Source organism: Vigna unguiculata, chromosome 7 (genome assembly GCF_037176805.1).
Source record: "Vigna unguiculata cultivar grain cowpea cultivar isolate G323 ecotype 2 chromosome 7, ASM3717680v1, whole genome shotgun sequence".
NCBI classification, from domain to species: Eukaryota; Viridiplantae; Streptophyta; class Magnoliopsida; order Fabales; family Fabaceae; genus Vigna; species Vigna unguiculata.
Genome location: NC_140798.1, coordinates 42,528,628 through 42,549,756, shown reverse-complemented (window position 1 = coordinate 42,549,756; position 21,129 = coordinate 42,528,628). Strand labels below are relative to the sequence as shown.

General features: G+C 31.7%; 2 protein-coding genes and 1 non-coding gene across 6 annotated transcripts; 2 read left to right on the top strand and 1 right to left on the bottom strand.

The window, feature by feature from the left end:
- The first annotated feature begins 45 nt into the window (after window positions 1–45).
- On the top strand, window positions 46–119 carry TRNAV-AAC (transfer RNA valine (anticodon AAC)). Its single transcript has one exon. It is a non-coding gene; the product is annotated as a tRNA-Val (tRNA).
- A 452-nt stretch (window positions 120–571) lies between these two features.
- LOC114189597 (RHOMBOID-like protein 2) lies at window positions 572–3,733 on the bottom strand. Its single transcript, XM_028078206.2, has 5 exons — window positions 3,329–3,733; window positions 2,027–2,190; window positions 1,702–1,865; window positions 1,293–1,543; window positions 572–939 (listed from the first exon to the last, which is right to left on the bottom strand). The coding sequence occupies exons 1-5, from the start codon at window positions 3,616–3,618 to the stop codon at window positions 822–824; spliced, it is 987 nt and encodes a 328-aa protein (XP_027934007.1). The 5' UTR covers window positions 3,619–3,733; the 3' UTR covers window positions 572–821.
- Window positions 3,734–14,720: 10,987 nt separating this feature from the next.
- Window positions 14,721–20,891, top strand: LOC114189797 (homeobox-leucine zipper protein HDG1-like). 4 transcript variants are annotated; one of them, XM_028078489.2, is made up of 10 exons: window positions 15,291–16,212; window positions 16,343–16,560; window positions 16,679–16,796; window positions 16,896–17,585; window positions 17,821–17,922; window positions 18,001–18,213; window positions 19,341–19,515; window positions 19,608–19,975; window positions 20,075–20,476; window positions 20,573–20,891. In XM_028078489.2, exons 1-9 carry the CDS (start codon window positions 16,180–16,182, stop codon window positions 20,459–20,461), a joined length of 2,304 nt encoding a protein of 767 aa, XP_027934290.1. In that variant the 5' UTR covers window positions 15,291–16,179; the 3' UTR covers window positions 20,462–20,476; window positions 20,573–20,891. The 4 variants fall into 4 exon arrangements, with proteins under 4 accessions (XP_027934291.1, XP_027934292.1, XP_027934290.1 ...); XM_028078490.2 differs by lacking the exon at window positions 15,291–16,212 and adding an exon at window positions 14,721–14,907 and having other exon boundaries at window positions 20,075–20,891; XM_028078491.2 differs by lacking the exon at window positions 15,291–16,212 and adding an exon at window positions 15,218–15,235 and having other exon boundaries at window positions 20,075–20,891.
- The last annotated feature ends 238 nt before the right edge of the window (window positions 20,892–21,129 follow it).

Genomic DNA, 21,129 nt, shown 5'->3' with positions numbered 1-21,129 from the left:
CGCCATATAATAATTTCTTATTTGCACAACCAATGAACATGAAACGGTGTCGTGGTGTAGTTGGTTATCACGTCAGTCTAACACACTGAAGGTCTCCGGTTCGAGTCCGGGCGACGCCATTTTACCTAATTTTTTTAACTTTTTAATTATACTTCTGACGTATGGAGAAAGTGGATGGGCTAAGTTATAAGTGCTTTTCAGAACCCAATTGAAGGTGTTAAGAAATCCCCGTTTGTACCAAAGCAATGGGTGAGCCCAACCAAGTGTACAGTATAAGTAATGAACAGCTGATAGTCTTTGAATACAAACACAAATTAGGTGAACCCAAAAGGGTATAGTTAAAGGAATGAGTGGTGATTCTGGTGAGATGTCAACCTATTTGTTCTCACCAATTGCTTTACTACCTAATTTGTCTTTTTCTTAACACATTATCTGTTTGACGGATAATTTTTCTGCTCATTGCTTCTTATAACAAATTGAGTGTTGGCCATAGTTTAAATTCCACGATGCTTGTACCAAAATTGTGTCCTCCTTCCATGTGAACAATGATAACTGCTTCAGAATTCTCGAATTTAAATTCCAAGTCCATGATTACTTTATATTCATATACAAGATGGAAACTGAGTTCATATACAAGTTTCTTTGTATATCATATACTATGTAAAAAAGAAAGAAGTTAGCATATATCCATAAAGGCAAACAGATTATTTGAAGCAAAAATGAAAAAGAAAGAAGGAAATGCACAAAACAACCAAGTTTCTAAGAGCTATGGCTATACACGTAAAAGAACTTGCAAGTGAACACCATTTTCCCAGTCTCATTTAACTGCCATTGCTGCATTCCCATTTAGAGGTCGGAACACATGTTAGGTAGCGACACCAATGGCAGCGATCATACCCTTTCTCACCCCGGAATAGCATCACCAATGCAATTGTTAACCTGTCATTCAATAAAAAATCAGTGATTTTAGCATGAATTTGTTTAATACATTTTATGCATTGATTCACGAGATTATATCATGATTGATGACAAACGATTAATAGACTATATAGTGTCAATTTAGCTGAAATGTCAAAGTTTACAATGATGTTTATCATTAGCATAAGCTTATTTGGAATTCATGAGACTATATCAACATGTAACAAAGACAAAGAAAAATTGCCTACAAGACCCTATACTACACTTACATACCAAATTAGAAAAATATATTAGTTCTATTCTATCAACTCTAGCAAAATCCTTATGAAAATAACAACATTGCTGGTGAGGATTTAAGGAAGGAAGGAACTAACCCTGCAGTCAACAGAACAAGAGACACGACCCATAGAACATATTGATAAGCTTTGTACTTAGACTTCACACGAACACCGCCAGGAAGTCGACGCTGCTCTAACCATCCAAACTGAGGACGAGGCAACAAAATAAAACCAAGGAGAAATCCCACCAGCAATCCTCCAATGTGGGCAAAGTTATCCACGTGCGGCAAAATGCCAATGCCAAGGTTAATCACAATGATCACTAGAAGGGTGAGTAATGCCATTGCCTACAAAAAGATGCACAGGAATGAGTCAAAAAACAAAAGTTTACATTTCCCATATCAATCTAATTTAAAGGAATGGTACTAATTGATGACAATGAGCCACGACGTAAGAAGAAAACTAACAAAGATACACAAAACCATAAAGAATTAACTACACTCACTTTGTTGGAATATATAGTCCAGTTTGTGATAAGTTCAGATAGCATTGCGCCAAGAAGTCCAAAAAGGGCACCAGAAGCACCCACCGAGGTATGGTCTCTGATAAACAGAGATGACAGAACACTTCCACCAAACCCAGACACCAGGTATATAACTCCAATCCTCACTGCCATGAATTTGAAAAGGAAAATGTTAGATCCATTTACAACGTAAACATTTGCCCAAAAGAGAAATTAAATTAAGTTTCGTAGGACGCAAATGATAAACTCAGAAGTTCTGTTTTCCTGATTGTACGTGACATTTTACTTATCTGCAAGAAAAACATACCAAACCCGAATTGCTGTTCCAGACGAATCCCAATGAATACCAGACTCAACATGTTAGCAAGCAAATGAATAATCCCAGCGTGTAACCAAATGCAAGTGACAAGTCGCCATCCTTGATGCCGGTTCACAACATTATCCCACCGAAGGGCTCCCATCTTGGTCAATCTTCATAAGTCAATGAAACATCTCAAATCAATAGATTTTCTCCAAGAAAAAAATAGGCTATCATGTGCATGCAAGTTACAATTTCAAGACTGGAAAACCCACACCCTCGTTGCTGGATAGATAAATATTTTGCTTTGGCCCTTTTGTAGCTTCAATAAGTATCCAATAAAATTGAAATGTTGATAATGTACAATCCATTTCACATTTCTTAAGAATGACAACACGAAACCAGTCAACAAACCAAACTGAGATACAAAAGGAAAAAAAGAAAGAAAGAAAAATAAAGCCTTTTCTGAATGAAGCATTCAACCTGAAACAAAGTACAGGTACATAAACCAGTTTTAAAGAAATCCTTGAACTTTTCATTGTTAGGCCCTTATAAAGGGTGATGGAGAAAGCGGTATAAAAAAACTTATACCGCCGCCATATCATACAATAATAAATAATGAAATTTAAAAGAATATAATTCCATAGCGTTGTGTATTGTGGCTAATTTTTTAAGACCTAAAAAATGACATAGTCCTATCCAAGTCAAATGGTTGTTAGTCACAAAATGCGCCCAACTTTCTGAGTTCAGTTGAGGCACTTAAGCACGCAAAGAACGTTTACGTTTCACCCTACTTGGCTTTCTTTCCTTTCCTTCAAATGCATGAGTAATTATAAAATATCCCATGAAAGTGTTACTCTGTCCATAAAGTGTTTTATAATCGGCGATAAGATCAAAAATCAAATGAGAAGTATGGATATTCGTCGCAAAAACAAGAAAAATATGCGAGTTCACCAATCTCGACCAAGGCAGACAGTTGAAAAAAGGCAACGATGAGTGAGTCGTTTGAAATTTGAAATTCATCTCATAGAGTAAACATAAAAAATTACCATAAAGAAATCGCTTAGCATACACAACATAATAAAGGACACAACCAATTGACTAAATTGAGCAAAATTTTCCAAAGAAGCTAAAACCAATAACACCCGGGAAAAAAAATCCCAAATTGGGTTCTATCGAAAATGAGACACCCAATAAAAGCGTATCAAAATTCCCCCAAAATAAAAGAATAAGAGCTATTAAAACCAGAAACGAAAACAATCAAATAAATAGCACATGGTATTAAATAAAAAACAAGTCAATTGAACTTACGTTGAAGAAGAAGGACCAAGCAACGGATTCTCCTGCATAGGTTGGAAGGAGAACCTTCCAAGGAACTTGGCCACGCAGCCACCTTGGAGGTTATTATTCTTGGGACAATTGTTGATGTACATGGCAATAACAAAAACAGCAATATTAGCAACCACAAACATAGGAACGAGCCATGATGTCCAATGGGTATCAGCTTCGTAAAGATTAGAAGATTCATGCGCAGTGTAGTTTTCCTCTGTTCTGCTGTTCTTGGTTCTCCCACCGCTACTCTCAAGATCTCTCCTGGCCATAATTTCTGTCTCTCAATCAAACCCAATTTCCAAGCCTCAAACTTTATTCTGTAAGGATGCTTTATAGGAGAGAAGAAAGAAGTGGAGTTGGTGAATGGGTATAAATTGGGGAATGAGAGAAAAAAAAAAAAGTACATGTTAGTGGGGTGAGCCATTTCACTCTGTCATTCGTTGCTAACCGCCACTGTAAGAACTTCCCCTTACTCACATCAAACTATTTATTTGAGTTTCTAATCAGTCCCAATTTTTTTTTTATTTTAGTTAGATAATGACTCTATAATTTCTTTAAAAGAAATATTCCACAATAAATATATATATATATATATATATAAAAGATTAGAAAATATATTTAAAATATAATATTAACAAGTAATGAAGATATTTTTATAATATTGTCAACAAAATAGTCAAACGACCACGCGATTTTGCGCTGATTGGACTTGGGATGATGTGGCAGGTTTTGGTTGGTAAATAGGTTTAGATATTGTGGTGGTGGGAGCAGTGGATGAGTTCTGTGTAAAACGCTGATAACCTATTATGTCGATATAGACGAAATAGGGCATGAACGGTAAGTGTAAGGTACAATTAGGAATAGCAATCCCCGAGCGAGCTTACCGTAATATTTCATTTTAACAACTTAAAATTAATAAAATGGATATTTTGTTATAATATTTAAAATTGATAATTGGTGTATAAAATATATTATTATAATTTTATAAAAAATAGGACAATAAAAATATATCATCTTAATACTCAAACTAAACGAGCAATTTCTATATATAAATTAATCATTACCGAAGCTTATCAAAAAAATTTACCTACTATAACCGATAACTCTTTATTCTTCATAGATATTTTTAAATTTGTAAATTTATTTGTTCCCACAAAATAAGTGATATTCGCAAAAGAAGAGACAAATAACATAAGAAGACACAAAAACACGTAATAAGGCAAGCTATTGTACAAAATAATTATTCATACATATATTTAAATCATATGAAAAACCTACAAACATGGTGTAAAACATTTGTATGTTTATAATCATGCAAACAATTAACATTAAACTTAATTGTCCAAATACATGTCTTTGATATAGGGTACACAAAAAGTGTGTCCAATGGGTTAGTACCAAACCACACACAGGTAATCCCGTTGTTGTTCCATCACTGCCCGCCACTATCCAAAAAATGGTCGTCATGGACCGTCACAGGAAATATGTTTAATTACCAATTATTTTGTCTTTTTTCTTCATTTATTCCACTTTATTTTTATAAAATATAAATTTTCTTTGTATATTATTTTAGTGATATTACAATATAATCACCTAGTAATATAATATCATATATATTTAAAAAATATGTATACATAAGCACAGTAACACCTATGTTTACACTAGTTATAATAAATGAAATATTTTTATGTGATTGCGATTGTAAAATTACACTAATGAGAATAATTTAGAAAATAAAAATAACTATATAAAGAAAATAAATAACAAATAAAAATATTAAATAAAAATAAAAATGATCAAACAATTTGATATTCTATTGAATAAAATTGTAAAAAATGTAATGTTAGGGGTATGATAAGATGAAAAACATCTCATAGATTACATAAAGCTTTTCTAATATCAAATAATTAAACTATTGAGAGCTACAAAACAAAAAAATTTCAAACAGAAAAAGAAAAAGATAAAAGAAAATGAAAAATATTAGTTTTTATATTACATAGTAAATGAATCTACGTATATTATTAAACACTATAAATAAAAATATTAAGAAGGAGTAAATGTATCAAATGTGAGACCTAAAATCTATTTAATTGACAATACATTTCAACATAACCACACCAAAAATAAAATTTGTGTAATCAAAATTATGATAAGAAAAAAAATACATAAGAGATATAAGTAAATTGTGTAAATATAAAACAATTTAAACAATTACAATAGATGAGGAAGAGAATAATACAAGTATATATGTTTTGTTATTTAATAAACTATTGGTACTTTGATAATATAAAGAGGGATAGGATAAAGATGAGATATGTATGGGCTCGATATAAAAATGGGAACGAAATCAATGTGTATATATTGATTGACATCCTCTTGTTCAATTGAAAATATCATATATTATATATACCGTACCATATACACTAAATAAATTTAATTTATTTATAAAGTAAATTTAAATGAATTACACTAAAATATAAATTAAAAAATAAAAAATAATTAAATTTCATAAATATAGATGAAAAATACAAATATATCAAATTAAATTTTAAATAACTATTTATGTTTAATATTTTTTTAACAAATAATTTTATTTTTAATTATTTAATTTAAAAAAATTTCAAATAAAATTTACCACTTGATAATTAAATATATGTATCTTTATTTACCTATAATTATTGAAGATATATATTTAACAACTATTAGAAATTTTATTTATAGATATTCAGATTTTTTTTATCATTTCTAATCTGGAACTATTTACATTAAGTATTTATAAATTTTTAATAAAAATCGTTTGTGATAATCCTAAATCTTTATGAAATTTTGATATTAAATATATTTTTTAAAATTTATTAAATAAATATTATATTTGTTAACCAAAACCATCTAATAAATTTTAAATGGACTGTTTATGCATCAAAAATAAATTTTAATGTTTTAAAATATATTAAAATGAGAGTATTTTAAATATACAATAGAAAGACAGTATGAAAATAATCATTGAAAAATATATGGTGTACCATTCTCAGTTGCAAAATCTAAAGCCAAAAACTTAGAGAGGGAGAAAAAAATGTTTAGCTTAATTTTTAAATTTTTTATATCTATTTGAATAAAATTCATAGAAAGTACTAATTAAAAATACTACAAAATTTCACTATTCAAGGAAAAAACATAATTATTTTTTGTTATAATGCGATAAATAATAGTTACAGCATCCACATGATTGTCATTGGACCCTGTCCCCTATAGTGTAAAGAGTGTCCGAAAAAGTGTAGGCAATTGGTGCCTCATTAAACAATCACAAGTATAATTCCACTCTTTTATTATTGGATCTAACATTCTCCAACTCCTATGTTCAAAGTCCAAGTCCACATCTTAATTGCAAAATTTTAATTGTAAATACCACAACCTAACAAATGTATAAACAAATATTCCATAACCAAACAAAAGGCAATACTTAAATAACTAAAATTAATGAGTGATGAAGCAAACAAAGTAATGGTAAGAGGATTTGGCCTTGCATTCATAAATTCAGTACTTGCCTTAATTTTATTCATCTGCCTAAATGCCAAGTTTATAAGTTGAATGCGACTATACTCATATAAGTATTAGACGCATAAGCTTTCGGGAAAATGTGCTCTAAAATTGGCTTCTAAGATTAAACCAATAATGAACCTTAAATAAGTGATTTCGGAACCACACACTCCAAATCACCGTTCAAAGAAAACATTTATTTTTGCTTTTCAATTAGTTGTATTCAACTGTTGCAAAAGGTTAATTGGAGAGTATAGTCTTAGTACATTTTGTATTTACCGTTGTGGGGTTATCACTAATAAGTGAGAACTTTAAATGTTGTTTTAAAAAAGTGAAGTCCTCTTTTTCAGGTGTGCAAAGATAACACGAAAGATATAATGTTTTTTGTTTTTTGGGGGTTGAGAAGTCAAAATAATGTTTAAGAAGTTATTCTCTAAGCAGAAGCAACCCTCATCTGGTGGCTTTCTGGATCTTGCCTGAAAGGAAAGAAACACACAGAAATTGAATATGTTAGTGGAATCCTTAAATGTAACCAAAACAGTCATCAAACAAAAACCTCATTTGCCCAAAACAGATGTTCTTCAACAAAAACTTATAAAACAATAAATGTAGAAACTCAAAAAGTCATAGTAAACCCATAATCACAAATCATCAATTTTGGTTGGTGCCTTCTCAATTCTCATCATCCTTCAATCAGAAAAAAGTACACACTTCTACTTTTATGTACTCCACCCATACTTTCCTTCTTTTCAAAACACTTTTATTTCCTTTGCGTTTCCATAATCACACAGTTTTAATGCCGTAAACTATTATCACTCTCTTAATAAGTATTTTTAGGAAATATTATTGATTTTTTTTCTTTGGAAGTACTCTTTAAGAAACTTAAATGAGTTGTAGAATGTAAATACCAGAAAGAGTATCGTGGGAAGTATTTTTTACAACATTATCTCTTTACACCCTGAAACGTATTATCTTAGTTTTTTGAACGCGTTTTTTTATTTTCTTAACATTTGAGAAAATACGCACTTTTTTTTTTCATTTTTATATTCAAGAATGTACTTTCTAAAAATGTTAAGAAAACAATATATGTATATGGAAAGTTAAAAAGAAAAATGTTCTGGAAAGTATAATTTAAAATTGTTAGGATCGAACGCTTACTACTAGTTAATAGTTAACTTTTTTTTACTTAAGTGTGTAACAATTCAAGCACCACAATTCAATGTGACCCGACCCACTTGGTCTCTACCACGGGACAATTCTTTTCACAATATTCGGTAGTTTTGCGTCGTAGGTTGCAGCATGGTTCCAACAAAGGGTGTATAGTGTTTATGCGCGAACATTGACTAATATTTATGCAAGGTGTGTGGTGATTATACACGGACATTGGTTAACATTGATGCAGGGTGCATGGAAATTCTTGGGATGACTTGATTCGAAGTGGAAATTCTTTGAATTGTTTAATTTCAAGTGGACATTTTTGGGATAGTTTGATTCCGAGTGGAAATTCTTGGGATAGTTTGATTCCAAGTAAAAATTCTTAAGATGGTTTGATTCAAAGTGGAAATTCTTGGGATAGTTTGATTTCAAGTGAAAATTATCAAGATGACTTGATTTCAATTGATACTCCTTATGTTGAAGTATGATTGCTAGTATAGACAATGAAGGTGTGTTTATTTTAATCAGGGTGAAGAAGGTTGGAATGATGAAAATAACATGTCTTGAAAAAATTTCACATCGCCTAAGATAACCAAGGAGGTGATTGTTAGTGACTATATAATGTGTTATAAATCCGTGATATTTTTTGTGATATTCTTTGCCCAAAAGACACTTTGAGTTAATGTTTGACTTTTCTTATCATCTCTTGTAATGAGTCCACATTTTCTACTCTTTTTTTTTTGTGTTGTTCTCTGCTGAGCATTAAAAATACACCTTGTTAATATTTTAATATATTTTAAAACGTCAAAATTAGTTATAATCAGTGTATTATAAAGATACAATAGAGAAACAACACAAAAAAATCCAGCAAAGAATCTAAGTTCCTCTTGTAATAGAGTGTTGTGAGATGTAGTTAAATTTTTGCTTTAAAAAATATGAGTGTACTTGGAGTCAAAAGGTATGGGAGAGTTGTCTATATATTTTCTTATGTTTATTTTATTTATCTATTAATAAATGATTCTCGATATTAATAAATGATTATTGAGAGTTTTTTCTAACCAAAGTGTAAAAAAAAAATGAGAGAGCCTAAATGAATAACTTTTGGAATTTGAACCGTTTTTTTTTTCATTTTTTATGTTTAACATTCTCCACTCCTGTGTGCAAATTACTTTCCAAAATGTTAAAAAAATAAAATCTATTTCAGATAGTGGCTTTTTGAAATGTTTGAAAAAATAAAAATGTATTCTAGGAAGCACACTTGTGAAAATGAAAAGTTTTCTGGATAACACATTTCAAAATATAAAGAGAGTGCTTCGAAAAGTACTTTCTACAGTTTTTTTTTTCTCTTTTTACACTTGTAGTGTCATTTTTAGAACAAGCTTTTATTTTCTATAAAATGAAATAAAAGAAGGAGAAAGTAAAGGTATAAATGTCATTTTAAATAATAGAAACAAAAGGAAGTGAAATTACAAAAAAACTTGGGAATGCAAATTGCAGGAGGCAGTATGTATATCACCGAAAGCCCAAATTTGAGCAGGCCCAAAATCAATAAAGCCCAAATTGAGCAGACCCAAAATCAAGAAGGCCCAAATTCATAGCTGAATGTGACGCAGATAATCTTTAGATCACCTAATTATTTCACGATTTCATTTATAAGCTTCTCAGTGGATGCCAAATATAAGTGCTATGTGCATGAACATATGAACCATTTATTACAATTACTTATCCAATAAAGTAACATAAAAGCACTTAAAGAGAAGAAAAAAAATGACTGCATAAATAAATGTATGATTTAAAACATATATAATTATTTCAAAACTGTAATAATCAGTATTTTTTTTAAAGTGTTTTGAAAAATAATTTGAAATAAATTGTCATCGAAATTAACAATGAATAAGAAAGCAAATATTTCATTAAATCTTGACAACTCTTAATAGGCCAAAGTCGGTTTTCTAATTGAAGAAAATTGCATAACAGTCATGAAGGAAGACAGAAAACCAACATAAATTTGTTCCTTGAAAAAATTATAATTATAAGGTGATTTTAGATGTTAACATTTAGTTTCAATATATGTCATAACTTATTGAATGAACCATTTTGACAAATTAAAAAATAAATTTGACATCATATTCAGTTTAAAAATTAATATTTTTATAATATAATCGAATATTAAATGATTTATCATCTCAAATACACTCAAATTTTAATTAATAAAAGTAAATGTTTGTTTGATATCAATAACTATTGGTCTATCTTTAAACTAAGGGAATTTAATATATATATATATATATATATATATATATATATATATATATATATATATATATAATAAAAATTATTCATAATAATTTTTTTTACTGTAAAAGGAAAGTATTTTTAAGTCGTCAAACTTATTTATTTCTTGGATTGTTTAAGAAAATTCTCGTCCAAACATGATCTTAGATAGGTAGAGATTGTGTTTATTCTGGTATTGCCAAACTCTCGTTCCAGCACCAATATTCTTAACAAACTATTATTTATATTAATTATATTTTATTGCATTTGTATAATAATATCTCTGAAAATGGACGTTTTTATAATGTATATAATAATCATTTATGTCTAATGTTGGCCATAAAATATTTTAAAAAAGTCAATTAATGTATGAATAAAAATAATTAATGTATATGTTTGTAGTTGGATTGTGCAAATAAATTAAAAAGTCTTGTGGAGTCATGAACTACATTATATAGTGTACTACTTTCTTAATAATATCTCACCTGTGAAATCAAAGCTATTTAACCATCACATATCTATCATTTAACCCCATTAATTAATCATCAAAAACTCCATCATGCATCCTTTTCTTCAAACTTTAATTCCTTATTGTCTCACTTGTGTAATGTGGAAAGTGACAATAATTTTCTAGTTCTGCAATCTACTTATGCAACCCTCTCTTAAAATAATGCACTAAATATAGTGCAATAATAATTACTAACTAAAAATTCTCATTCTTTAGTTAACTTTTTAATCATCAACTGGTTCATACACATCATTTCGAAAATATGTTTGGAAAGTGAAAAAGTAAAAGAAAACAAACAGAAGGGTGATGAGCATGTTTCTTATGTAATGTTTTGATCATATGAGTTGTTTGCTCTTAAAGTTAAATAATTCAAAGATATTATTGGAATAAAATAAAAATTTAAGTTAAAATGGAAGTTTTTGTGTAAATAGACAAAAAAGAAAACTCGTTAAAATACACACTTAATAAAAAGATGCAGATTTTGGTTGTGATTTTGTTTTATATATATTTTATGGAGATTGCCTTTTTTTGTACTTGGGCATAAAATACCTTAATTCGCAAGAAAAATAAAATTCATGGAAATGATTTTCATGGGGTTCTAGGATATCTCTTTTTTCACATTTTTTTAGAAAGGAAAAAATCAGCTTTTGCGAAAAATTGTGAACTTATTTGGAAAAGTATTTTTATTTATAATAATATGTTTTCATGCACTAATTAACAATTTAAGATTTTCTATCTGAGTTTATAATTTAAATAGTGATGTTACATAATTTTATTTTAAAATTTACAATAAAAAAGTGTCAAAGATATCACCCATAATAGTTATTGTAAGTAACCATTCTGACTTGTTATCATCTCCAGATGTGTTGTTGTTACAAATATTGTATACTTTTAAGAAGAAATAGTTTTCTAATATTTATACTTTAATTATTTTTGTCTTGATATGTTTATTTTTTCAACTCTGTCCAGATACGTTGTAACGTCCGGATAGAAAATTAAAAGATATCAAATATTAAAGTCACTATTTATTTCAGAGCCTAAATTTATTTAAAGCATAAGACAATTCATATCACCTATAATATTAACTATAATACTAATTACATAAAAAGTTTCCTGGCACAGTAAATAGAGTCCGTGAGACTTTATTAAAAGTGAATCGATATATAAAGAAAAACAATTTTATATTCTTAGAGAATAAAAATACAAAACCGCCATATAATTCTTGTACATTCAATTACTTTTTTCACATATTTTTATGATTTTGCAATTAGTGAAATGAAATAGCAAAGAAATGTATATATTTTTATGTTTACATTGAAGACATGGTCCCGTGAAGAAACGCAGTTGGGATAAATGCAATGAAAATAAAAATAAAAATAAATACAGTCTGGATTCCCGAGTATTGAATTTTTGTTAATGCACTGATTGTCTAAAATTGTATTTGACGCAACCACATAAATAAGTTAACAATAGCCACGTAAGCATAGCCCCATTCTCTTTTTCACATTCATTTTATTTATTTATTTATATACAAATCATATTGAAGATTTTATAAATAAAAAATTCTCTAAGTATATATTACACAAACTAAATCTTCAAACTGAATATTATCAATTTAATTCAATTGTCCTTTTTTTTTTAAATTATGATCTATGGAAAAAAGCGAAAAGAGGTAAATCCATTTCAAGTATGGATTGAAGGTTAGATTTGTTGTGACATACACAAGATCCAATCCTTAAATCCTTCGGTCACGAATCTCATTCTGTTGGGAATTAAGAGAACATAATACCTCATTCGTTAACGCAAAATAGATACCACAAAAGAAAAATAATAAGAGTAGAACAGAATAATAGTAACAGTAGTATTAATATGCAAAAGCTCAATGTAAAACAATTTGGAAAGATAAATATAAGTATTTTTTTTTTCAAGAGAATTTATTGCATAACCTAATCATTATAGAGAATTATTTTTCAATTGTTATCAAGGGTTGGAAAAATATAACTTTTTTTTTCCTAGGAGAAGATTAGTATAATTTTTTTACTTATTTTCCTCTTTCTTTTAAAGAAGATTTTAACTAGACATGATGGAATTAAATGTTTTGCTTATTTATAAGTGATAAAAAAAATCATTTATGTAGAACGGAACATAATTTTGTATGAAGAGATATTCTTCATTAATATACTTGTCTATTTATAGACGTATGATACTTTTTTTACGAAGGAATATCACTTTTCATGAAAAATATTTCATCAACTGAGAAAAAGGTTCCAACGTATCTTTTTGGGTTTCTTAATTACAATTCCTTATTTTGTCAACGTCTTGTTACTTATTTGAATATTTTTTTTTCCTTCATTTAGCAAATAGTATGCAATAACATGTCAACATTGATGTTAAGTTGTCGATATGGGAAAAATTGTTACCGGTGATAACTAATTTTTTTTTTAACCTTTTAGGAAGAGAACCAAGGAGTAAACATGTTTGGAAAACATCTTCAATTTTTATTTGTATCTCTATCAACCGGTTTGTCGATCTTTTAAATGTTAAGATTGTTTAAATTAATAACAGCAGTAACATCAACAATTTTAACATATAAGAAAAAGTTAATTATGATATTTAATTTAGTAAAAACAATGAAAATGAGAATACAAATAGTCTCTATTCTGGACTCTCAAATTACCAATTATCTACCGGTTTTCATAAATTGTAATGAAAATATACTTTTTCTTTATTTGAAAGAAGATTCTTAACCTATATACATTTTTTATCATATTCCAACTTTTTATTCCTCTAATGTTGATAACTTTATGACAATATGAACTCTATTCCTAAGTATATTCTTCTAAATTATATATTCAAATTTTGCAATTAATCTTATACAATGACACAAATTGATACATATCTGAACAACCTTCAATCAATAAATTAGTTAATTTTTGTAATCATTCTGTAATATAAAAATTCCCAATCTTTATCAATATTTTTCGTTGAGTTGCTTTGATTTATAATTAACATTTTGTAATTGATGATCTTCTATCATTGACTACCAATGAGAATATGCTTTTAGCTAAAAAAAAATTGGATTATAAATATTTTTCCTTTAATTGAGTTACACATATTAAAAGTCTTCCTAACAAGATAACTTATTATAACACCTTTCAAAATTAATATAACAAATTCCTTTTTTTTTTATGAATCTAAAATAGTCACCATGGGAAATAAATTAATTACAGCAGTAACATCAACAATTTTAACACATAAGAAAAATTGATTATGATATTTAATTTAGTAAAAACAATGAAAATGAGAAGACAAATAGTCTCTATTTTGATCTCTCAAATTACCAATTATCTACCGGTTTCCATAAATTAATTGTAATGAAAATATACTTTTTCTTTATTTTAAAGAAGATTCTTAACCTATATATGAAATAATATAATTTCCTTATTTATAGAAGATGGAAAATTTTTACAAAGGAAGAGAGATAACCTTTCTTATTTATAGAATAAAAATATATAACTCCTCTCAAATATTCATTACTTTTTTTTTTTCATGAGAAATGAAGGAATCCTAACACATTCATAGACTGACCTTTAAGTCTTGGATCCAGAAAGTGCCTTAATATCCTGAATTGACATTACAGTCCTTAAACCTAGACACTCTTATTGGCTGTTGTCGGATCTTACGGTGGAGCGGAACACATCGGAAAAAAACACCATTCAAAAGGACAATGCGAGTAGATTGTAGTTGACAACAGTAATAGCGGAAGCATGCGCGTGTGCACGCGCTCCATGTTGAGTTGTGATTGGTGGCGGACATCACGAACCCCTCTTTCTAGCGTGGACCCCGCACTCGTATGCTATACATTGAAGATAGAAAAATAATAAGTGTGTGCAGAGAGTAACCAGAGAGAAAGATCTGGTTGAAGAAGCAGCTATGTTATTAACAGGAACAGGCACAAAGGGGTTTGGAATCTAACTTGGATTCGATTTCAAAGCAAAAGCCGAAAGGGTTTGTTTCATTTAGGAAAAACACAATTATCTTAGTGCAGAAAACCATTGACTTTCTCATTACCCCCATAGTCACTGTAAGTCAGCTCCATCTTTTTTTATTGTTAATCAATCAGCATTTCATATAATTATAAACCATTTTATTTTATTTTATCTGTCCCTTTCTCTTCCACCAATCTCAATAGACGCAGCATGTTTCAATCTTTAAGAAAAAAAAAAAGAAATAAAAATAGTAAGAGAAAGAGATTTTTACCTTTTAAGATTTAATGTTTTTGCTGTCAAATTTATCAACCACGAATTGGATTATTTAATTTAAAAGAGAAATCATAACTTTCTAGGCTGTGGAACCCAGCGGCTCTGTTTGTTTTTTTGGCTCTTTTACTTTGCACACTGTCAAATTAAAAGGTATCGTTTTCTCCGTACCATGGTTGGTTTGTATACCATCTAACTTTCTCCATTTCTCAGTTTCTCACTTATATCATCAGTAACGGGGTGGAGAGAGAAGAGAGAGAATGACGGGGGTGGTGTCAACCGGTTTTTTTAGCTTAGATTTGGTGTGATGCATTTGAAAAGTCAGGGTGGTGTGTGAATATGACTGAGATAAGATACTTATGAGAGAAGTTTTTCTATTTCTTGTTGTCCTTTTTATATTTGTGTGAAAAGATTCTCAATCTTTGTTTTTTATTCTTTTTTTTTTTTCCTGAGGGACGTTTTGGCCTTAGACTTCTTTGGATTTTCTTCTTGCTGGGGTCTTTTTCAAAATTCTCGATACTGACAAAGAATCGGTCAAGTGTGAAATATAGGAAAACAAGGGTTCTCCTTCTCATGTCACTGTTTTGTGTTTTTTCTGCTGTTGGGGTTGCAGACATGTTATGCAGGTGTGAACCTTGGATCAGAAAGGAAGGGGGATTTTTCTTTGTCTTCTTGCTCTTTCCATCTCTTTTAGGATAGCCTTTTAGCTTTCTGCTGGAGAGAGAAAGGGGTGTCGACAAGGAAACAACTTTTTGGCCTTGTCTACTTTTTCACAAAAAAAAATTTCAATCTTGTCAGTGCTTAGCTCAATCTGGTTTAAAGGTCAAAAAGTAAGCGTATTAAGGAGTCAAAAAACTGAAAAAGCTTCTTGACAAAAGTGATAGTGACAATTTCGGGTATAAAATAGAAATAACAGGAGAGACGAACATGAGAGTCAGCGAGGGAGGGATAGAAGCACAGAATTTATTGGGAGATAAAAGGGAGAGGGTCAATCCAATTTTTTAAAACCTTTTGTGGGGATTGAGCCTTCAGGGTTTGCTGTTGGGGTGCAAGAGTTGTTGTGACTGATAATTATTTCTCAATCCGTTTCCTCTTCAATGCAAAATTCATCTTCCTTCTCCTACTCAAATGTATGGTTTTGGTCTCCATCTCTAGACATCTTATTTTTTGTTTATTTCTCTGTTGGCATTGAATTTCATTTGTGCATCTTATTGTTCATCCCCTTCTCGTTGCTGATGAAGTTATTATTATGTTCTACAGCAAAGGAAAATGGAGGGCCCCAGTGAGATGGGTCTCATTGGGGAAAATTTTGATGCTGGTTTGATGGGGAGGATGAGGGACGATGAGTATGAAAGCCGCTCTGGAAGTGATAACTTCGATGGTGTATCTGGTGATGATCAGGATGGTGGTGATGATCAGCCACAGAGGAAGAAAAGATACCACAGACATACTCCTCACCAAATTCAGGAGCTTGAGTCGTATGACTTTATAAAACTTAGTGGCTTTGTAATTTATTTACTTTTTGCTAATTTTCTTCTGTAATTAAGTAAGATTGTTGGTTTGTGGTTTTTGGGTTTTGCTTTTGTTGGTTTTTAGTTTCTTCAAGGAGTGTCCTCACCCTGATGAGAAGCAAAGGTTGGATCTCAGTAAGAGGCTTGGGTTGGAGAATAAGCAAGTCAAGTTCTGGTTTCAGAACCGACGAACCCAAATGAAGGTGAATTTAAGGACAGTAATGTAGAATTATTGCACTTGAATGCAGTTTGGTGATTGAATTTAGATATAGTGCTAATTGAAGTGATTTTCCTTGAATCAGACCCAACTGGAACGCCACGAGAACATAATGCTTAGGCAGGAGAATGATAAGCTCAGAGCTGAGAACAGTCTGATGAAGGAAGCAATGTCAAATCCAGTGTGTAACAGCTGTGGTGGCCCAGCGATTCCTGGCCAAATTTCATTTGAGGAGCACCAGATTAGAATTGAGAATGCTCGACTAAAAGATGAGTTGAACCGTATATGTGCCTTAGCAAACAAGTTCCTCGGCAAGCCAATCTCATCAATGACCGGTCCCATGGCTCTACCAACCTCAAATTCTGGTCTGGAACTTGGTATCGGAAGGAATGGGCTTGGTGGTTCAAGCACTCTTGGCACTCCCTTGCCAATGGGACTTGACTTGGGAGATGGAGTGTTGGGCACTCAAACTGCAATGCCTGGGATTAGACCATCACTGGGGTTGATGGGAAACGAAGTTCAGCTTGAGAGATCTATGCTTATAGATCTTGCGTTGGCTGCTATGGAGGAATTGCTAAAGATGACTCAGGCAGAGAGCCCTCTTTGGATTAAGAGTTTGGATGGTGAAAAGGAAGTGTTTAACCATGAGGAGTATGCAAGGTTGTTTTCTCCTTGTATTGGTCCTAAACCCACTGCTTATGTAACTGAAGCTACAAGAGAAACTGGGATAGTAATCATCAACAGTTTAGCCCTTGTGGAAACTTTGATGGACGCGGTATGTCTATGATCATCAACTTCCTAGCTTGGCTTCAGTGAAGTTTAACCAATTTTACTTTTCTGTAGTGAGTGAATTGCCAATGATGCAGGGATCAGAGCAATGTATTACTTGTTAGGATAACACTTTGATTTGGTGCTTCTGATCTTAATTAATGAACCATGACTATTATTTAATCTAGAATTGATGCAGGTATGTTTAATATCTTGTTTTAATTGGTTATTTCTTTGAATAGAATCGATGGGCAGAGATGTTTCCTTCTATGATTGCTAGAGCTATCAACCTCGATGTCATATCCAATGGCGTGGGTGGAACAAGAAATGGTGCTCTACAAGTGGTTCGTTTCTTTGCTGTATATTTGCTTCACTTTGTCTTATTAGTTGGTGGGACTGATGACTAGGATTATGCATTTCAGATGCATGCTGAGGTACAATTGCTTTCACCACTAGTCCCCGTTCGTCAAGTGAGATTCATACGGTTCTGTAAGCAGCATGCAGAAGGTGTATGGGCTGTGGTTGATGTTTCTATTGATATTGGTCATGATGCTGCTAATGCACAACCATTCATGAGCTGTAGGAGGCTTCCTTCTGGCTGTATTGTGCAGGATATGCCCAATGGTTACTCCAAGGTAAGTGCTGATCTAAGTTCTTTTTAACACTATTTTCTTTTCTCTTTAATCTGTGCTTCAATCTGTTTGTTTTTTTTTTTTAGCTTTTGTATTTTTAAAAAAAGTTTATAATATCTTCGTCCATTTTTTTAATGAACGGGGTGTTTTGGATATATCTGATGTATACTAGTTTTGCAAGAAGTTTCACTTGACTTCTTTGTCAAGTGAACTTTGTTTTGACTGATACAAAATGGAATAAGGTTGAACTTTGCCTGCGAAATCAGTCACGTTGAGTAGTTTTTTAATTTGGGAGATGCTTCCTTTGTTAAATTGTATTATAATCTCCAAACTTCAGAGAAGGGGTTCTTGTTGTCTGTATTTAATTTGTCCAGTGATACTCCTAGAGAATAGTGAATCAAGGTTTATATTGTTTACCAATATTTTGAAACTTCGTTTCTGTTTCGCATCTTTTACCATTTATAAGTGCATGAAAATTTTAAATCTTGGATTGTTCAGTCCTTGTCGTATAAAAAAATACACTTGATACTTCTATTCCTATCTCCTTTGATATAGAACAAACTATTTTTTTACTGCATACGAGACATTGATGATCTGGATCCAGTCATATATTATAATGTTTGCAGGTGATGTGTTAATCCGTGCCCTTTAATATATTAATATAGGTTTTATAATATTAAAAAAATTCCATGATCTGCTAACTTTGTTGGGATTCGCCAATGGCGTTGACATCTGCTCCGACTTTTATATTTTACATAATCCTCTACACACTTCTTACCTGAGGTATTAATTTATAATTAGCCTAGGGTTTTATGTCAAACATTTTTTATGTATGTGGAGTTTTACGTAAATTCAACAACTACCCACCCTTCTAATTTTATCCATGACCACGTCAAAAAACTGTTTGATTCTTATAGTTATGTTCCGATAAAAGTTGCAATGCACATCTGAATTCTAAAACACAAAATAAAGGAAGGAAAAATTGTTATTTTTTTATTTTGTGCTCCTCAACTAGCATGCAAGCATTTACTCCATTGCTTTGGGAATCTCTACATGACAGAACCTCTGCTAGTTTTGAAATATTTTTTTTTTGTTTTGGTTTGATAGAAGATAAGTTGCACTGTTTGTAGGTTACTTGGCTTGAGCATTGGGATTATGATGAGAGTGGTGTTCACCAACTTTATCGCCCATTGCTTAGTTCCGGTGTTGGATTTGGTGCTCATAGATGGATCGCCACTCTCCAGAGGCAGTGTGAATGCTTGGCCATCCTCATGTCCTCTTCCATTTCAAGCGATGATCACACAGGTGCACATGCATGCCATATTTTATTCACCCTTTCATCTCATGTAACGTTGTCACAGTATCATTGTGTAAACTTTGGCACTATGGTTTTGCAGCATTAAGCCAGGCCGGTCGGAGGAGCATGTTGAAATTGGCACAACGCATGACTAGTAACTTCTGTTCGGGGGTTTGTGCGTCGTCTGCACGCAAGTGGGACATGCTTCACATTGGAACTCTTGGTGACGACATGAAGGTGATGACTAGAAAAAACGTGGATGACCCTGGTGAGCCTCCGGGAATCGTGCTCAGTGCTGCAACTTCTGTTTGGATGCCGGTGTCACGGCAAAGGGTGTTTGATTTTCTGCGTGATGAACGGCTGAGAAGTGAGTGGGACATCTTGTCCAACGGTGGACCGATGCAGGAGATGGTACATATTGCCAAAGGACAAGGACACGGAAACTGTGTTTCTCTTCTCCGTGCCAACGTAAGTTGTTTTCTTATGCACACACACGTTTCATTTAACAAAAACATTAAACACTTGGTTTTTTGTTGTTGATATAACTGTATGGTGTCTCATTTGCAGGCTGTTAATGCGAACGATAGCAGCATGCTGATCCTGCAAGAGACATGGATGGACGCGTCGTGCTCGGTGGTGGTATATGCGCCGGTTGACGTGCAATCACTGAACGTGGTGATGAGTGGTGGAGATTCTGCATACGTTGCACTCTTGCCTTCAGGCTTCGCCATTCTCCCCGATGGTCACTGCAACAACAACAGCAGCAGTTGCAATGGGACAATGCAGAAGGGTGGCGGAGGCGAAGACCGCGGCGGAAGCCTTCTGACGGTGGGGTTCCAAATTCTGGTGAACAGTCTCCCAACCGCAAAGCTCACAGTGGAGTCGGTGGACACTGTGAATAACCTGATTTCATGCACCATTCAGAAGATCAAAGGTGCTCTGAGAGTTGCATAAAGTTGCATAAAGGAAGTTAAGTTACGTTACCTTACCTTATTATTTTGTGGTAATTTTTTTGTTCTAAGGAGAGGGAGGGGTTATATTATTTATATTTGGTTGGGTGTATAGGATTTAAATTATATAGAGTAGTGGAAGAGGCTGAGGCACAAAGGGTCGCGCAAGGAAGGTTTCGAGTCAAGAACGAACCGCGATGGAGGAACTTCATTCTGCTGCTTTTGCATGCACTGGAATAACCGCTCTGCGTTTTCTGCTCATAGTGGTTCGGGTATTGACTCGTTGACCTGCGAGTTAGTCTCAGTATCTTGTTTCGATAAAAAAAAAAATGTGCGTGTGTTTCTATTTCATTATTACCAGTGTCCTCCCATATACACTTGCAAATTGCTGAACTAATCTATTTTACTTTGGAATGCATTTTCACATTTCCATATTTTGGCTTCTCGTTGCCTTTTCATTGTCATCTAATTATTACACCGTAATTATAGTAAAAATAGATAAACTTAATATATAAGATTATTTCTGATTGAATTATTATAAGTAGAAAATCAACTGGACAGGAACAGACTTTTATGTTACTTAGATATTAAGGTGTCGTCGTATGCTCTCAAATAAGTATGAAAAGTCCATGATCATAAATATCAACATTACAAAAAGATTTTACGTAATAG